The sequence below is a fragment of the Gallus gallus genome, chromosome 5 (assembly GCF_016699485.2).
Source record: "Gallus gallus isolate bGalGal1 chromosome 5, bGalGal1.mat.broiler.GRCg7b, whole genome shotgun sequence".
NCBI lineage: Eukaryota > Metazoa > Chordata > Aves > Galliformes > Phasianidae > Gallus > Gallus gallus.
The window spans coordinates 1683957-1702629 of NC_052536.1; the positions used below are offsets into that span (position 1 = coordinate 1683957).

Below are 18673 nucleotides of genomic sequence, written 5' to 3' on the forward strand. Positions count from 1 at the left end.
GTGCTGTTAGCTAGGAGCCTCCAAGTACAGCCTGTTCCTCCCCAGCAGCTTCTCCCTACAGCACAACAGCAAGAATCCATCACAGAACTCCACCAAGTTCCCTGGCTCGGTTAAGTTGGTAAAATAGGGGCAAGATCATCTCTGCTTAGGCGACATGAAACGCACAAAGGAATCAAAGCGCAGCTGCAAAAATATCTGCAGAGCAGGTATTAGGTAAGATCATATGCTAGGTTCTGCCATGCTTCATGAACAGTCTGGTGAGGTCAGGTCTGTGGTGCATCAAGCAGAGCCATGAACCTCAGAAGAGAGGAAGTTAATCACCTTACCCATCAAGAGAAACAGAACAGTGGTGGTGGCAATGATGAAGACATGCAATTCAGGATGAGGGTCTCTGCTTGCTTGATGAATTTCTCCAGCTCATTGAGAGAATGACAACAAACTGAATCAGTAATGCGGCACTGGTGACTGATGATTCTCCTATATTTCAATGTCATGCCATATGGTCGAATACAGGGCAAAGGAGTTGTTTTTTTCCAACCCAAACACAAGGACCAGAAGATGGGGGAATGTTTCTAAGGAAAGGAGCTCACCAATGAGAGGCAGAGACTTCTTCTTACCTTTGAGATGGAGGCACGTCCCAAACCAGTAGGTCCGACACCAAAGGCAGGGGGGCAGCCTGCCACTGCTGAATGTCCCGAAATCCGCCTAAGCAATGTGAGTTGGCCCTTCTTTCCAGTTCTAGGAGTCAAAGCCTTGCAATGGAAACTGATCTTCAGAGAATGTTGGAACCCTAAATTCTGAACACAGACACTTTTTGCGTTGGTCAGTGACAGATAATGAACACTTCTTGAAGCCAGATGTTGTCTTAGACTTAAGATATGGGCTCAGGCAACTTGTGACATTACTACTAAAACTTAAAAGAAAATGTGATTTTGAGAACAAAGCATTCTCTGGTCTTATATGGTCTGCAGAAAAAAGCAGCAAGGACAAATACGATGTTTAAGTAGGAACAGTCTGAAAGTACATGCACTGTCGTGTATGGGTGCAGTTTGCCTTCAATATTCTTTGCTAAAAGGTCTGTTGGTCTGCAAGAGGGTGCCATGAAAGCTCCAGTGGACCAGGAACTAGCTGGAAGACAGCTCAAGAAAAGAAGCAACTCTAAGAAACAGATTCTGAGTTCGGGCCCTGTTGTCCTTAGAAGGTACTACTAAGGACTGTAGTTCCTGGCTATGAATCTGAAAATGGAGTTCACTACTCCTCCACCCACAAGCCAGTGGCACTCCAGCTAATTTACCCATCACTGTCTCAAAAGAGCAACAATTTATAAAAAGCAGATGTTAAAAACAGTGCACATGAAATGCCCTTAATAACAGCTCTTCTCTAACCAGATGCAGTCAGAACTTTACCTCCAAACCAAAAGAAAACAAAGAAGATGCTGTGAGGTTAGATCTTTTTGTTCCCAACAAGCTGAGATGGATGCCAACAAGCTGGAGCAAACCAGTGCAAATTCAAAACAAAGCAAGTGAAGATTGACACGGTATATACACAAGAGGACTGGCTTACGGGTCATCCATGAAGTCGTAGATCTCCCTCATAGCCACACCTCCCACATTGACAAAAAAGACAAGCCGTAACAGGACCAAGTAGTGTTCTGGTGGCATCCAAAGGACAAACTTCAAGTAAAATGTGTTCAGCTCTGCCAATAAAAACTGAGAGAAAGTACATTTTTATTACATTCAGAAGACTTCACTGAGCAAAGCCTGGAATCTCCCTCTATCCCTGCCTCACTCCTCCCCAACTATTTCACTGACTCCACAATAACTTACTTGGTATCACTGAGCCCACCATTATCTGCTGCAACAGTGATCAAGAACAGCTGTTGTTTTGTTGGGTTTTTTTATTTTTATTTTTTGTTTTTCGAATGTGTAGGAAGAGGTAATGAAACATATGCACTTGCACATGGTAGAGGATGCAAGAGAAACCCTGCCAAGCTTTGCCTCTAGTTTTGAACAACTTTATCAGGAATTTAGTACCTCCAAAACTACTCACAACAAACCGTAGAAGCAAAAACTTCTCCTTTCACTATCATTCAAAATCTGACCAAGAGAACAAAACAAAAAAAGCAAACCAAGAGGCATAAGCAAAGTATCCTAGGTGGTGCTTCTATGTTTGCTTCACATTTTTAAACAGTAATGGAAACGCTGCTGCCAAAGCCAACTTTGGAGCACCGACTACACATTAATAGCAAAATATTCTTAAGTGAGCTGCTCTGACAATGTGATTAAGCGAGCAAGCAGACAATGGTTTCCCATTTCGAAAGAAATGATAATAAAAGGCATTAAGTGTTGCTTAATAGAGAAGTACATGGAAATACATGTAGCTGTCCATAAACTGGAAGTCAGCTGAGGCTATGCTTTGCTAAAAGAAACATTATCCAAAAGAATAATATAAACTCAGGGGAACCTCTCAGCTACAGAATCCACTCCTGCACCTAAAAACATGATTTCTTCAGAGTGAAAAGAGTTGGAGTATGCACAAAGTTGGAGTATGGAGTCACTGAAGGAAACAAGTACTATCTATACAGGCACATATAAGTCATTTATCTCACAAACTACAGGAATCTCAGCAAGCCTGTTGCATTATGTGAACTTGGCAAACATTTTACGTAGCATGAACTGTGTCATTTAAACTTGCATTCAAGTGACCAAGTCTGCAAACTGCCTAACGCTTCCTGCTGGCACTGCTTTCCGTTGCTTGCTTAGTTACAGACAGTATACAGCTCCTGAAGCACTCAGATCTGCAATCTGACATTTGTGTGAGATGAGAGAGAGGCGGTGGTGGCTCATGAGCTGACTGATGTGGCTCATTCAGCAAACCTTAATGAGGAACCTCAATGGACAGACACTGAAATAAGCCACCACCAGAATTCATATTCTATATATTTCAAGATGATCAAGTAAGTTGTTCTAGTTAACTCGTTAAAAAAAACACAAACCATACCTAGTACCACAGTATTAATACAGAAGCCCATTGTCATTGTATCCGGAATCACTAAAGCATCAAAGTTTTCTGTGGCTATTGTTATTTGTTTCTGTTTTCAAGTTAAATTTCACAGTCACTCAATTGAAATTAATCCAAGTTGCTCAAAACTGGGTCACATAATGTCTCATGGATATCACAGAGGCCAAAGTCCCCTAACTGACAAGAGGCAAGAATGGGGGAAAAGCATTTTAAAATGCTAAGTTTATCCCGCACATCCATGCCATGTATGATAACTGTGATCGTGAAATAGATGTTAGGAACTCAAGATGATGCATTTCCTCAGTGTAGCCCTTAGATTGCTAAATCAAGGAGACAGACTGTCAAGGTCTTGTAAATGATAGAGATGCCAGTCTTTTATTTTGGGTAAACTGCCTTATGTAGACAAACTGGTCAAGCTGGGTACCATTAAGCACTGTCATGTATTACGCATTCAGTAAAGCAAAAAAAATTACAATAACAGTATTATCTTATCAGTCTGTATAAAATATCAGTCTCAATAAAAATGTAAAACACTGCACACTTCAGGAGGCATACTGCCCAGATAACATACAGCAGACTGAGGCTTTGGTCACATTTATCTCCAGCTGTAACATGGTACTGCATCTGCTTAACACAGAGATGAAGAAAACCATGTCATCCAAAGCCAATGTTTTTGGTAGAGGTTACTCATTGAATTGTGTGTAGATTGCAGTTTAAATTGTTGACACTGCTAATCAGTGTTGCACAGCCAAGAAAAAATATTTATGCAAAGAATCTGTAGATGGTACTAGAGATTGGGAAACCTTTTCTGCAGGATTCAGAAGTGATCTCTTCTTGCCTCAACTAAAGAAACATCACCATGCCAGAGTGTCAGCCTATGTTACCCTATGTAGTTGCTCAAGGATTACAAAGTATTAAATCAGATGACAGAAGACAAGACAGAGAAGTTTCCTTACTACAAAGATAATGCCACAAACTGCTAGCCATCTCCGTAAGCTGGATGCTGGCTTCCACTCAAATTTGACCCAGCTATATGGGGTGAACTGGAAGACAATTCTCTTCATTTTACCTCTGAAAGAAAGACAGAACACACTGTTAGAATTTTATGAAATGACAGATAAGAGACATCTACAACATTTCCATTTCTGACACTGATCCACATATGCAAAACATCTCATTTTACTGCATAAAAATACTGCTTAACGAGATTATTTTGAGAGTTTTCTTCCCAGGAAAAGCCTGTTATTGTACTATCATTTTAAATTTTAATATACCACATCCACTGTATTAAGCAGTTCCTCTGCTCTGCTTTGCTGAGCACGAACATGCTACAAAGAAAGATAACTCACCACTGGCAGAAGAATACATGGGATTTACACAATTATTAGTTTAAGTGGCTCAATTAGTATGAAGTTACAATTACTGGGAATGCATTATTTGCATGAGGACCAAATAGATTCTTGCTGTAAATGTAAGAGCCTGATCCTGATTTGGTTTCTTGCCCCTTCAGTTACAATTCCATTTTATAATCTCATTCCCACAAGATGTCCTCATTCCTAGGTATCAGGCGATGCTCATGACAAACAAGTTTATTTTTAATAATGCCATTTGCAAGTTAAATAACATTATCATTCACAAGTTTCCATGCTGTATCAAGACAGAATAACCTATTCATAATCAAGGTCTTAACACAGAGCCACAGACTTTGCACACTGCTACTGCTTGCAGAGTTGCCTTCTACGCCAACCTACTTGTATGTAGGAATGTTCCAAAGTCCTTGCCATTTGTATGTTTTCAAAGAAAGCCAAGAAAGAGTCTTCATCCCACAGTAAATTCCTAATCCATTACATAAGATCACATCCATTATCCACTGAAAGGAGAAAAAAAGAAAAAACAGTGATGCAGTATTCCTTCTGCTATAGAATAGACTTCTTCCTACTCACTATCAGTTCACCTCCACTTTAAGTAATAACTTTTGAAACACACTAAAAAGCATTTGAAAATTCTTCTAATATATTCCTTAAACTTTCGGCTGCCTCCTAAAGAAGTGACTTATCTCTAGGCTCGGGATGTGGAATGAAATAAGTCATTTCTCCTCATGCTATGCCTTTCTGCCAAACGTTAATTCTGGAGGTGGAGCTCCTGAGCTGATTAATAAAAAAAAAAAGAAAATTATTTGCCCTCTTTATTTGCAGAAGAGCACAGTGTTAACTTCCTCAGAAGTTTCTGAAGGCAAACTAACCTCTGCTTGGAGTACTTACACAATGTGTATTTACTTTCATAAATACAACAAAGAAGCAAATCATTGCAAGCTTCAGAAAGAACTGTACAAGCTTAAGAATGTAAGAAACAGAGCTGCGTGCCCTGAATGCAGAGAATTTTGATTGCTTTAGTAACCAATTTACATTTCACATGAGCCTTAAGAAGAAAAAAAAATAAAGGAAAAAACCCTATGTCACTTCAAGCAACAGAGCTTGTTCCTTCCACAGGGAAACAAGATCACAGTAGTCCCTCTGGCTTCAAAAAAAAATACACACAAGCAGTATTTTACAACATGAACCATTCTGGACTCTGAAGTGCACAGACCATGCAGCTTTTCAGGAAGGTCAAACCTTTGTGTTTCCAAACAGCTTTTTTTACACACTATCCAAAGACTTCTAAACACTGTAATTTACTGCTTAGAGGAAACAGTAAGGATAGGTTTACAGAGAAGGAAGAGCTGGATATAAACTGTACAGAGCCTGTTTTCTTAACAGACAAGAAAAATAATTATCTGAAACTATAAACACTAAGCTTTACCTTTCTCTTAAGTGCCAACTTTATGGTTTGTACCATCATCAAATATTTGAAAATGTTTGTCTTAGAGTTTCTAGGTGGTATGGAATGAAGCAAAACAAATATTAAACCACACAGAGTAACATTACCATTGCATGGAGAAGTCTTGCAAAATTACAAGCTCAACATGGAGAACAGTCAAAGCTCCTGAGCTGCAGTGTTTATACAAATGCTTTTGGTCATGAATATAATTTAGTTTTCACCACTTCCTGCCCCCCTCCCATTAAAATATATACCTCAGTTTAGAAAAAAAAGTCACAACTGATGTAGTACGTACGTGATCCCACCAACATTCACTGAAGTTTGGAAGCTGGTGTTCCAGACTGTACTCCAGAAATTCAAACATTACACTGATGATCATACACATCCACCAGTCTCGAATCATCAGTGTCTATAAAAGGGAGACAAATCTTACAAAGATCCACAACAGTTGCACAACATACTGAAAGCAACTACAAAAATGAATGTTTCCACACTGGACAGAGCAGTACCACACACTGCTTACACTAACATCCTTTAGAAATCAAAAACTCCATACAGAATAGAGACACTGCTTAGATTTACAGCTTTGCCAAAGGGCATGGCCAAATTATCTTACTTTTTGATTTCAAAACTCGTCATCTGAGGAATATGAGAATTACTTCTGAACTCTGAACATAGTGGACACATGTTGTGCTTGCTTAGCAGTTACTTCTGTAGTTGAACATCTTGACTTTAGTAAGCAGAAAAGGATCAGGAAGTTCATGAAAATCTTATTTTCATGCTGTGATGATGCAGTAAAGCCTGATTATTTTTTTTTAAAGACCTGAACAGAGGGGAAAGATCCTGACAAGCATAGACTATATTAAAACCATTGCATGAAAGAAATAAAGGCAGGTAGACAGAATTCATTGGGAAGGAATTCATTAAGTGAATGAAATCATTAGGTGCTTGACCACCACATTCTAATACGGCTCCAAATAAAAGCTTTTCAAAGTCTGCTTAATGCAAACTACAAAGGAGTCACCTGCACTACACCTCAGCCCTGACTGTGCCAGGACACTTGGGGATGCTTTGCAGCAACTAGTGCATTAGAGCAAGGAAAAGCAACTTGACCCACATTCAATGTAAAGATTCAGCAGAGCAGCAGGCCTAAAATGTATGTATCATCTTAGCCTACTGTCAAAACAGGGGAAGAGATTCTATTCTATATTAATGGTTGGACTGGGTGATCCAGTGGGTCTTTTCCAACCGTAGCAATTCTATGATTCTATAGTAATACTTTATACTTTTAGGTGGTAAGAGCACAAAGCACCTGCTGGCACACAGGCTATGTGCTCTACTGTGTGTGCCAACCCTCTGTAGGGGGCATATATGGAAGGCGGTAACTCCAAATAAGCTGGTAGTAGGAAAATGCAGCTTGGTATTCATCATCCCAAACAGAAGATGCAAAAATTTAAGATGCATATTATCAAACATTACTCTGAAAACACGGTCTAAACAATGCAAAAGCAAATGAGGCCCACAGCAATTTCTGATGAATGAGGCATATTCATTTTCACTACTGTTATTCGGGTGCTTTGAGATATAGCTTAACAGTCCAACACTCAAAACAGGGCAAAACAAAATCAGAAAGAAGGACAGTATAAAACCACGTTTGTCTCTACAAAGACAACACACCAAACTTCCAGCTTTTTATAGAAAAAAATTTTAACCAACAAATGACATGTAGCTGCCAGTTTCCTTCTGGCTTAGTAACAGAAACAAGCACCTCGTGGTGCGTGCTGAGCAACTGAAATCAGACTGCAAGTTGACAAAGAGTTATCATCTTGAGCATTCCTGCAGAAATGTCCTCCCAAGTCTCCTTAAACAAAGCTAGGATTCTTCCAGACCAAGACAGACAATGAGCAGACTGGCATCTTGAATTATCTCTCCGACTAGCTCCTCAGGAGTGTGCTACTATTCCCTTACAGCTTTTTACCATACGCTGCCTATTTAGACATCTGTTCTCAGTATGACACAACTTTAAAAACAAATACAGGCTGAAATGTTATTTTGATATTTAAGCTTCTAATGTAATTCTCTGAGACAAAGATCCGAGTTTCTCTGAATTTATAATTCTGTATACTGCAAAAGAGTAAGCCACAGATATGTTGATCTACAGCCAAAGTCTTCCCATGTCTAGCACTAAACTTTTGGTTATGGAGGAAAAAAAGCACGTACAGAGCAACATATCTGCACTTCTCAAGAGGAGAAACAAAAGAGCAGTTATAGCTTATTTTTAAGGTGGCCTGAGCCTTTTCAGTTTAGTATTTCTGTTGATCTTATAAAGTAATAAAACAGAAAACAAACGAGCAAAACAAACAAGCAAATAAACAAAACCAAAGTCTGCAGGGAGAGTAAGTTAGCTAGAGTAAGCTTGCTCAGGTAAGAAAAAACAAAGCTAATATTTAGACCAAAGCATTTAGTAAAAGATGTAGTGAATGTTATGCTAACTGGAATTTCTTTGACAGTTGACATTAACTAAAAAAGTAACAAGAACTAAAAGTACCCATATAATGATTTAAACTCCTGATTTGGAAACAACAGGGGAAATCCTACCTTGGAATGGTACTAATGTATTTATCACGCATCTATGCTTGTGTAACAATAAATTTTCACTGCCTTTTCTGAACACAGTCTTCATCCCTGTATTCTATATTCAAAGGTCATTCAAGGATTTATCTTGCCACAGAAGTAAAGGATTTGACTTCTATTGATCTCACCTCAAAATGAGTTACAGTGAAGGAAGGAGCCTGTCAATGTAACATTAGTTTGGAAACAAATAAGATGACCTAAGAGTCTTTCATGTGACAAACACTTGGTCTAGTTCACAGATGACTGCCTAATATAATTGATCATGAAGACAGGCATCGCTAGAAGAGAAGCAGCCAAGCTTTAAAAGATGAGTACTGTAACAGAAATGTAATAGAAGACTCATTCTTACCTTCAGGTACCAGCCAAAGAAGTGAGCAGGAACAAATCCATCCAGTTTGTCCTAAAACAAACAAGAGTGAAGATCACTTAAGCAGTACAATTACCCACTACTGAAGCTTACTTTATTCCAGGAAAAAAAAAAAAGGCAGCAATAAACCTTGGTTGTTCCACATAAATGCATTTTATGAGTTTCTTTGTTCTTAAGCACAGTGAGCATATGAGTTATCTTTAAAGCAAAGTCAGGAAGCTTGAAAGGCAGAAACTGGAATTAAGACTATTGATAAAGTAGAAACTACCTTCTTAATGCAAAACACCATGTTCCTTGCCTTCCTAGGGGAAGGAAGAAGGTTTTCAGATCAGATATAATAAAGTGAGAGCGTACGTTTCTTCACCATGCTCTCATATGCAGGAGAGCTTCTTAAATCTTACCAGTCCTGCCCACAAAAATCCATGGGCAACAAGTGCCTCTCCTCCATCTGCTGCTGGTGCAACACTAGAGGAAGATTACTACAGCTCTCAGTTATTGTACTTCCTGATGCACTGAAGACTTGTATGGCAGACCCAAAAGATTTAGTAGTGCTCATTGCTAACAAACACAGTTTCATGCAGTCATGGAGTTGAGAGTCATCACAATTTATTTGCCCTCAAATTTATAGTCTTCTGGTTGCCAGCAAAAAAACATTAACCTCCTGACAATCTGTGGTATTCAGAAAAGTGCAACTCATGGACTGCATGGTAACATGCAACTTTTGAACTTTGTGCCTCAAGGAAGCAGCTAATTCCTTATGCACATAATTAAATCCAGACTCATAGTAGCAAGGCATTTCCATCAATAACCTGAGAAATAAGGATTGTTAAAAGTTTACCCCTTCCTCAGGCAATGTAATTCAGATACAAAGAAACACCTCCATCTGTTTTCCAGGAAAGGCCAAGAAGGAATAAAGGAAGTTAGCCAGTTATTACCTGTTTTCTGATTCAGCGCTCAGAAAAACTCATGACCTTCAAGTCAAGTGTTCAATTAAGCAACTTTTTACCCAAAAGATAAAAAAAAAAGCTCAGACTCACTAGCAAATACCTATTTGTTTCTTACCCAGATGTTGTGAAATGGATCACTTTCGTTGCCAGGGTCATAAATAAGGCAGTTGCCACCATAGTCTCTTTCTGGCAAAGGAACACCTAAATGTGGATCAATGTACTTCATAAACTGTCTGCCATCTTGTACGGTCTGAAAAAAAGCACAAAACCCATGTTTCCCTCTTAGTACACACTGATGGACAGAAGAATACAATTTATATCAGCCTATCTTCAAATGGGCATTTTTCTTTTCAAACATGTTGCAAAACAATTCTTAAAATACATACAGACCTCAAAGCATCACACAGTACATACATCTAAGTTTCCAATCTTCCAATGGCGAATATTATAAACAAAATAACAGAATGAACTTCACACTTCTGAAAGATGAAAAATCTGAGTTATGCCTCCTCTCTCCCAAAAAAGCTTAGTGCTTGAACTGACACACAATTCATCCTTCTCACTGACACTTCTGCACTTCCTCCATTGGTGAGGTTAAACAGTAAGCAGCCAAGCAAGTGAGGAAATGTTCACATGTAATGGCTGCCACCTCCTGCATTTGTGACATTCTGGTTTCGTAGAATGAGAAAGATCCAGCAGCATGCAGCTTTAGCAAAACACATCACGTGCAAACATCAGCAGATTGAGCACACAGACTACATGCACTGTTAGCAGGATTTGTCACGCATCTGTGCTCAGCTCACTTCAGCTACAGAAAGTTGAGAACAGCAATGCATTCAGTGGCTGAAAAAAAAAAATCATTACAGCCTGTTGCATAAACACATCTTTAATAACATCTCACTAGCAGCACAGGTAATAAAATAAACAGCAAGGAAAAAAATACCCAAGTTTTAGTTACAGAAGGTGACCAAGATTTGAGCTAATTTACTGGTCGTTCACATACGCATTTGCTGAAAAAGCATTTCCCAATGAAACCGATCTCTATTGTGATCAATGTTTTACAGCTGAAGCAATGCAACACCAATGACAGACATGGATTAGTTAGCAAACATAAGAAGATGAACAATGCCTGAATTACCTTTAAGAAATATTAATAATAAAGTTCTAGAATAAAGCTACCGTGGTCAGATTAACTACAAGACAAGTTACAACTATGATTGAGCTTATGCTTACTTTCAGAGACACTTAGTCACTTACAGACTCAGCATAATTTTAATCTTATTGAAACCTGTACAGGGGAACTAACAGTGTATTTTCAGTGAGGAACTATGCAACAGCTAGTGAGCGTCCTTAACAACTAAATGGCTGTTAATACAATATACCACTGGGGGAAAAGCAAAGCAATTCCAGGCTTTTCTATGAGAATTCAAAACTACAACAGGTCTAGCAAATAAAAATGCAATATATTATTTGGTTTGGCTGCAGCTAGTCATGACTATCATTCACAAGCATGCCTGGAAAAACAAAGAGGGTGACATGAAACAGGAAGAATATAAGAATAAAGTGGAACTGACTAAATATTCCTCAGCAGCAGAGGAATAACAACAAAAGGCAAGACAGACCTGTTCATGCCTGTGAAAGGATCAGAACTCCACTCCCTCCAAGCAGGACAGGCAGCCTGAAAGAAACCCTAATGAGACATTAGGGTCCTGCGAAAGGGTTTACACTGAACCCCCAAGTTATGTCAACAGGACAGAAAAAACATCTTTTTCTTTACTGAACGACAGTAGACACTTTCCAGCTGACCACTGAAACAATAAACCAGGCAAAGAAAAAAAGTTATTTGCTCTTAAGAGAACTTGGCACTGACCACTGGGAAGCCTCCAGGAAAGGTCAAGAACAAGAAAAGCTGGAGCCAAAGGAAATCTTTGATTAGTTGGAGAGGGTTTGATCAGCACTAAAAACCTGTTTGCAAAGGAAATGTCCTGCTCCAACAGGAAGACAGACTACACAGACCCAGACACTTCTGAATTCTACTCCTGCTCCTTCAATCTCATTTGGTTTCTAGAGGTAAAACATTTTTCAATTTTACTTTTAAAGGTTCCTCAACTATTCATCTAAAATGATAATTTTAACTCTACCTCATGAGGCTGCAATGGTACTTACACCACCCTTTTAAAATATAGAGCACCAAATGCAACTAGGATGTCAGCAAGAAGGTACAATTTGAAGAAGAACCACTGGGGACTCACCTACCTACCTCTAAAAAGGACACCAAGTCTGACAGAACAGTGTTTAACTCTCACTGTTAAATATCTCTACATTTGCTTTTGGTTTCAAGTCATACTGTTGCCTGAGGGAATTACTGTAATAATTGCATTGCATAGATGAGCAGAGGATGAGTCTCCTTCAAAATCCAGAGCTCTTCCCTGGCACTTAAACTTGACATTATCAATTCGTGTAAAATTGCTTCACTGTGGTGTCTAACCTGGACTGATGTTAACTGGAAGTTAGGACAGACAGAGTAAAATACTTTGGTAATACTATAAATTTTCTCACTCCAGAAGTCTCATTAAGTAAATGATTTGACATCATAAAAAATGAAGAGCAGCACCTCCTACAGTAGGTGAGAATCCTACAAAAAACAGCATGAAGGATTTCATACCTATGTTGGAGGTATGGTTACTAAACATCAGCTTAAGTTACTTACCTGGAAGAGTATGAAGATGAGGAAGAGCTCATACACAACGCTGACACACAGCCAAAACCTCCAGTAGGCTACAGAAACAGACAAACAGGACATTAGCAAAGGCTTCAAGCAGAACAGCAGTCAATTATGCATCTGCTGTAACTTAACTAAACATTTCAAGAAGAGATGCTCTCATCAAGAAACTATAAAATGCAGTATTCAAAGTGAAATATTCACCATCCTTCCTAAAAAACACATCCAGAAAGGCTTTTTTAACTACTGCACGAGCTGCTATGTAAATCTGCCAGAATTGCTCAAGCAACAATCAGAATCCATGAAAATACTTCAACCCAATGAACTAAATATTTAAGAATTAGAAGGAATTACATTGGCCACTTGCAATGCTTTCTAGCAGTCCTTGGAAAAAATAATTGTGTCTTTCCTGAAATAATCTTATTTCTTCCTCCACGATGTCACATAACCTGACCTGCCCAACTTTGGTTTTCCCAGCTCTATCACGGCCAGACAGCTGTGTCAACTTCCACCTATGTGTTCCTAAACAGGATAGAACTAACACCAGCCAGAGAGACCTCTGCCTTTCCTTTGGTAAGCACACCTTCCCCAAAGATAAGTTTCCTTTCTTTGAGGGGCAAGAAGCATTATAAAAATACCAGATATTTTCACTTTTACTATGAATTCTATTCAAAAACTACACAGGTTTCCCAGGTGCTAGATGCAAGACTTATGAGATCATCTGACAGTCTTCATAATAAGAAACATCAGGCAAAACTCAGCTGTTTCAGAACTGACAGTCATTTCTCACCCTCTTGCAAGGTGAGATTTCAGACTGAAGCAACACCTGTACCTACGTGGTACACAAAGCATTCGTATATCTTCAGCTCTATTGCTATCAGATCAATTCTTTGGTGAGACTTGGTCCTTTGGCAATAGGCTCTCAGACTGTCCAGGACAAGAGTTTCGTGGTGCACAGTCTGCATTCATGCCTGTAATTCCTCCTACCTCACCCAGAGACTGGTTTGTCCTCCGTTCCATACAGTCATGTGTCTCAGCTCCTCTAAGGAAGGAAGCAGGTTAACACTGAGCCAGTGTGCATGCAGACAGAGCTCTTCAGCATTTTCTCCAAAGCACATCCAAAAACACATACAAAGTAATTTAACAAAACTAATCTCATTCCAAATGGTTATTTAAATCTCATGGTAATAGCATGTACTAATCACTTTGGAATTATTTTAATAGACTCTCCTTCAGGTGTTTCCTGTTTACACTTATAAAACAGAGCTCTCCTTCCATGGCAACATCTAGGTGATAGTTATATTTGGGCTGGGGCAAGAAGAATCAAGACATTCATATGCTTGAGTGGAAACAGCAAGCTATTCCATCTCCATGTTTATGGGTTGCCATGCAATGAAAAAGATGAAAAACCACTAAGAACCTTCAGCAGGTGTGATCTGGGTAATAACCTACTAATTTCAAGGTAACTTCAGTACACCAATGCTCTATAGTCAGAACTGTCACACAAAGAATGCAAGAACTTACAATTAACTCCTGGCTTGCAAACATGTTATTTATCAGCTCAAAACCTGAAATCATCTAGCCATGGTTTTGCAGAGTTTCTTGTATGCTTGCTTGCCCCAAAACAAAAATAAGTGTCATCTTTGCCCCATTCCACCTCAAACAGCAAAAAATTTTTTAAAATCCACATTTTTTAAAAGAAGTCTCTTATCTGACAGCCTGCCAATGACTCAGTCATTAAAACAGATTCAAGTGTGAGGTGTGACCTTTTCTTCAGCAAAAGTGCTGAATTAATTTCATAAAACAGCCCACTTCACACCTTTAGAGGAAAAAAAATGCAAGTGTGCCTGAATATCAGGAAGTTCTGCACTGCCCAGATGATTTAACAGGAATCTCTGAACTTTTATGAATTCTATTATAATTAGCAAACATAACTGTCATTTTAATTACGGAGTATGACAAAGTGTTTTCTCAGGTGTCAAAGAACCAATAAAAATCTCCACTGGTCAAAGATGCATTTGGAAGAGAGAAACACCACTGTACTGCTCAAAAATACTTCAGGTTTTTGCAAGCAAAGCTGTAGGACTTAAAAAAAACTCCACCAGATTCCTATTGAAAAAAAGTCATATTGTGTTTGATAACATTTTCCACCCCCTTTCATAATGCACACCTTGAAGAATGCCTTGAACACTGTTCAAGCCAGAAGAAAGAATCAACCTTTCATTTCCACTTCCCCATTCAGAATAATTTCCTTTATACAACACCTCCCAACTGGCAGCAGCCTTAATGCAGGGTTTTTTCCTAATCAAAGCCTTGGATGACAGATTTTACGCTACTTACAGACTAGTTCCATGGCAGATTAGTTCTGAAATGGATGTACGTGCAGTTCAGTTGGAAGAAAAATTGAAGTCTGTAACTGAACTTTTCCTATGCACCTAAAGTTATAGCAATAAGTGACCCGCAACTGCTGAATACACTCAGCAACATTTACTAAAGCAAAATGCTTAATAAAAAATTAAGATCCAGTAGCAATTTAGTGTGCTTTCTCCCCAGCAGACATAAGTACCCAAGAGGTTTTGAAGACTACTTTATATCTGTACAACAGAAACAAGATGTTTTCAAAGCAGTACAAACACTGTGTTCTCTCTCTTCCTGGACCAGTCTCAACTTTAGCTATAAGGTTATTCTTGGCATACCCTTATTATTTGTTCTCCTTAAATGCACTTGTCACTATGAACCTCCCTCAAATTAGGGCTATCTGCCTGATTAAATAGGCCTCAACTAATCATTTACATGCCTGAGAGCTCAGTGATTACTATGCTCAAACATTACTAACAGTTCTTGTCCTGGGAAAGACTTGGAGAACACAAGATGAACATCAGGCTGCCTGGCTGAGCACAAAACCAGCCATTTTCCCCTATAATACAGGTTTACATTTGACCTATGCAATCTGAAAGGCTAAGAATTAAAAAATATATAAATTCTAAGGTATTTTGCTTAAGCAAGGCATTCACAGCCATTTTGTGGGTGGAAACACATCATAAGTCCTAATCAGAAGTTGCATGGGACATGAGCAGGGAGAATTGTCTGTTCTGAGAAGCCACATGAGCCTGGTCCAGCCACACGCTTGCTCAAATTACTTCATACCAGGTTTTCCATAGCAAGCTCAGGTTCAGAAGCACGACCCGTGACCTATGAGCAGCAGTGGGATGAGGAGGAGGTGAGAGAACTGAGGGTGCAGCAGGGGGAAGGCAAGCCTTCTGAGCAGTCTCAGCTCAGCCTATACAGTATTTCATTTCTAAATGTAATGCCTCAAAGCATTAACTGGCTATGTTAAGATAGAAAAATGAGTTATAAGCTCAGCTTGTCCAGCTTCCAGTACACAGAGTAATTTATTTCACCTAGTCAGTGAAAAAGCAGTCAGTATCAATAACCCAGGAGTCTAAGAAATTTATGTACAAACAGGAGCAATCACACAGATTCCTGAACTGTTATAGGAGATGACAGAAAGGGGCAGATCACGTAATTCTGTGAAGAAGTCCTTCCACTAGGAAATAGTACAAGGCAACCAGCTGCTCTGTTGGTTTCACAGGCACCCTGTGCTTAGCCTGTGCTTTCTGCCCTGGGACAGGTTCAGGAGAGACCCAGTTTTTGCCTGCTCGTTTCTGGCTACTTCAGCCCTGCAGCCTATGGGCTAGTGAAGAATATCACAATTTACTCTCCAAACTGCTTATATTGTCAATAACAGCATATTGCATCAAAGTAACTGTGAGCAAAGGTTGGGAATATTAGAATATTTTTTACCAGGGGCATCAATAACTGTCAAGGAAAATTTTATTAAAATTACAATGTGGGCATGTTGTCTTGACAAAGACAATAAAGAATCGCTGGCCTCTTGCAACACTACACTGTTTGCATGCTCAAGGCTCCATAAACAGAGCTGACAAGAATCAAGAAAATCTTTTATTTGCATACTGATGACCTATATCCATGATTAATTTTAGCATGAAGCACATGACACTCTCCAAACTTAGGTGCTCACCCACCAACAAATGGATCTGCGGGCAAAGTCTAAGATCTGTGCCCCGTGACATATTTTTTCCTTGGGGAAAAGAGCATATTCATCTTTTGCTAGATGGCTTCAATGCTGTTTGCATCTTGCTGAGTGTGCTGAAGAGGCTGCGCTCTGTGAAGCTAATGGAGGTTTTGAAGCTAGTAATTTACAAAAAGAAAATGGAATAAAAAGCAGAAAAGCCACATTAGAAAAAGAAATCAGTCTTCCCTAAGTAACCACATCCATTTCTTTGTATGACACTACATTTCTGAATTACATTAAGACAACTGGTATGGGTCCATATGGCAAATTATTAGCTAGAGAAAATGGGAATCAGTAGAAAAAAGGCAAAGCAGAATGAGCAAATGGCTAAAACTGAAATAGCCAATAATACTGAAAAGAAGGGGGGAAAAAAAGCCAGTCTACAAGGATAACACTTACACAGTGGCTAAGATCAGTTTCCTTAATGACCTGAGTAGAAAGAAGATTAACAACACTAAGCACATAAACAGCAGCAGCAGGGAAGGCAGGGACAGCAAGTAGAAAAATCAGATGACCTCAAAGGAGATGACCTCAAAGGACTGGAGTAAAAGAAGAGCTCAGAATACAATCTCACATTTAGGAACCACTAAGTTTTCATGTGTGTTAGCTTATCAGTCAGAAATTGAAGGATTTGGTATTATCTGTCAGACACTGAGCTGCCACTGTAATACAACCACAAAGAAAGCACAAGTAATATGAAGACTGCCATCAATGTACTGCCAGAGAGATATAGGAAGCATTAAAATTGTCATGAAAAACATTAAGTACTATCACACTTGCAGTATCATACACTGGTCTGGATAGGCACTTTCAAAGAAGAAAACTCAAAACACACAGAGGACTACTAAATGTTATGGGGTAAACCAGCTTATGCTGAGGGGGAGTCTGAAGGCAAAACCTGTTTGTTTTAGCAACAACAATGGTGAGATGTGATGAACTGGGTATATATAAATCAAGCAGATAAACACCAAGAAAAACTATTTAAATTGAAAAGCAACACAACACAAAACCCAAAGTATAAAACACCTCTGAGCTAACCATAAACAGGTACAGACATACCGAATAACAGGTCTCCAAAGGCACCTGAAATAACCCAGCTACCATGAAACCTAGCCAATACCCAGCTAAAAGAGTTCACGTAACAGATCCAATGTTGCTGTATGTGATTGTAGTGACCTGACTGTGACCCAAATGCTTCCTTCTGTCCTATAAATGGAAGCTGCGCACACCAGCAGCCAGAGCTGCCAGTTCCTTTGAGATGAGATCTTTCTTTAGGAACAGCATCATGAAGCTAAGGTCAGAGACTTGATTGCCCCATGGGTACTTCCTCCACAGCTCTAGGTAACTAGAGAGCTGACACCACATCCCAGGGGGCTGCAACAAACTTCATGCCCTCAACTGCATGGAAGGCTACTGTTCACATTTAAAAAGGCACCCGGGTGTCATACTGTGACCATGGAAGCGTCTGCTATCTTGGTGAACAGCTGTAGTCCCCAAAAAAATGCCCTTCAGAAGATCCTACCATCTAACCACCTAGAGAAAGGATCAATCAATACAAAAAAAACAGCATTAATAAAATTGGAACATAAAGCAATGAAATACATGAACAATTTGATTCTGCTGAAAGATAAAGAGCATCAGTCCAGTGACTGCTGTCTACCACCTTTGTATACCACCGTCATGCATCAGAGCGGTCTGCTGCATACATCTCCAGCCTCTGAACTTCCACCAACCCATTTGTTCAATTCTAGGGAATAAAAAATGCCTTCTGTTCCAGACAAAACCACTGATGTTCTCAAACTGAAAGCTATGACAGTGAAGCAGCCAAGTATCGCTAGTGACCTCAGAAGTAATTTCTCTTACACAAGAAACCAGAATTAATTGCAAATTAAATAAGATCTCACAAATTCCAATCTCTGAACAAAGCCTTAAGTCTGTAGAAGGGTTCAAGAGCAGTGTACGCAGCACATAACAAATCAAAGATGTCAGAATATTTCCATCCTTCACCTGATAAAGCACTATAGGGAAGTGGCTTCCTGTTAAGGTTTCAAACATTTCAGGACTTGCAG

The 18673-nt window shown here is 39.2% G+C and overlaps 1 protein-coding gene across 6 annotated transcripts in view; it reads right to left on the reverse strand.

Moving 5' to 3' along the window:
* The window catches only part of PTDSS2 (phosphatidylserine synthase 2), a 58219-nt gene that overhangs the window by 6578 nt on the left and 32968 nt on the right, over nucleotides 1–18673 (reverse strand). For all 6 annotated transcript variants that reach the window (XM_046941577.1, NM_001199503.3, XM_015286203.4 and 3 more), the window contains 7 exons: nucleotides 12497–12564; nucleotides 9902–10036; nucleotides 8822–8872; nucleotides 6134–6247; nucleotides 4773–4891; nucleotides 3978–4092; nucleotides 1564–1709 (listed from right to left, as the gene is read on the reverse strand). In XM_046941577.1, coding sequence (XP_046797533.1) covers nucleotides 1564–1709; nucleotides 3978–4092; nucleotides 4773–4891; nucleotides 6134–6247; nucleotides 8822–8872; nucleotides 9902–10012 — 656 coding nt within the window. In that variant the 5' untranslated portion in view covers nucleotides 10013–10036; nucleotides 12497–12564. The remainder of the gene's footprint in view (nucleotides 1–1563; nucleotides 1710–3977; nucleotides 4093–4772; nucleotides 4892–6133; nucleotides 6248–8821; nucleotides 8873–9901; nucleotides 10037–12496; nucleotides 12565–18673) is intronic.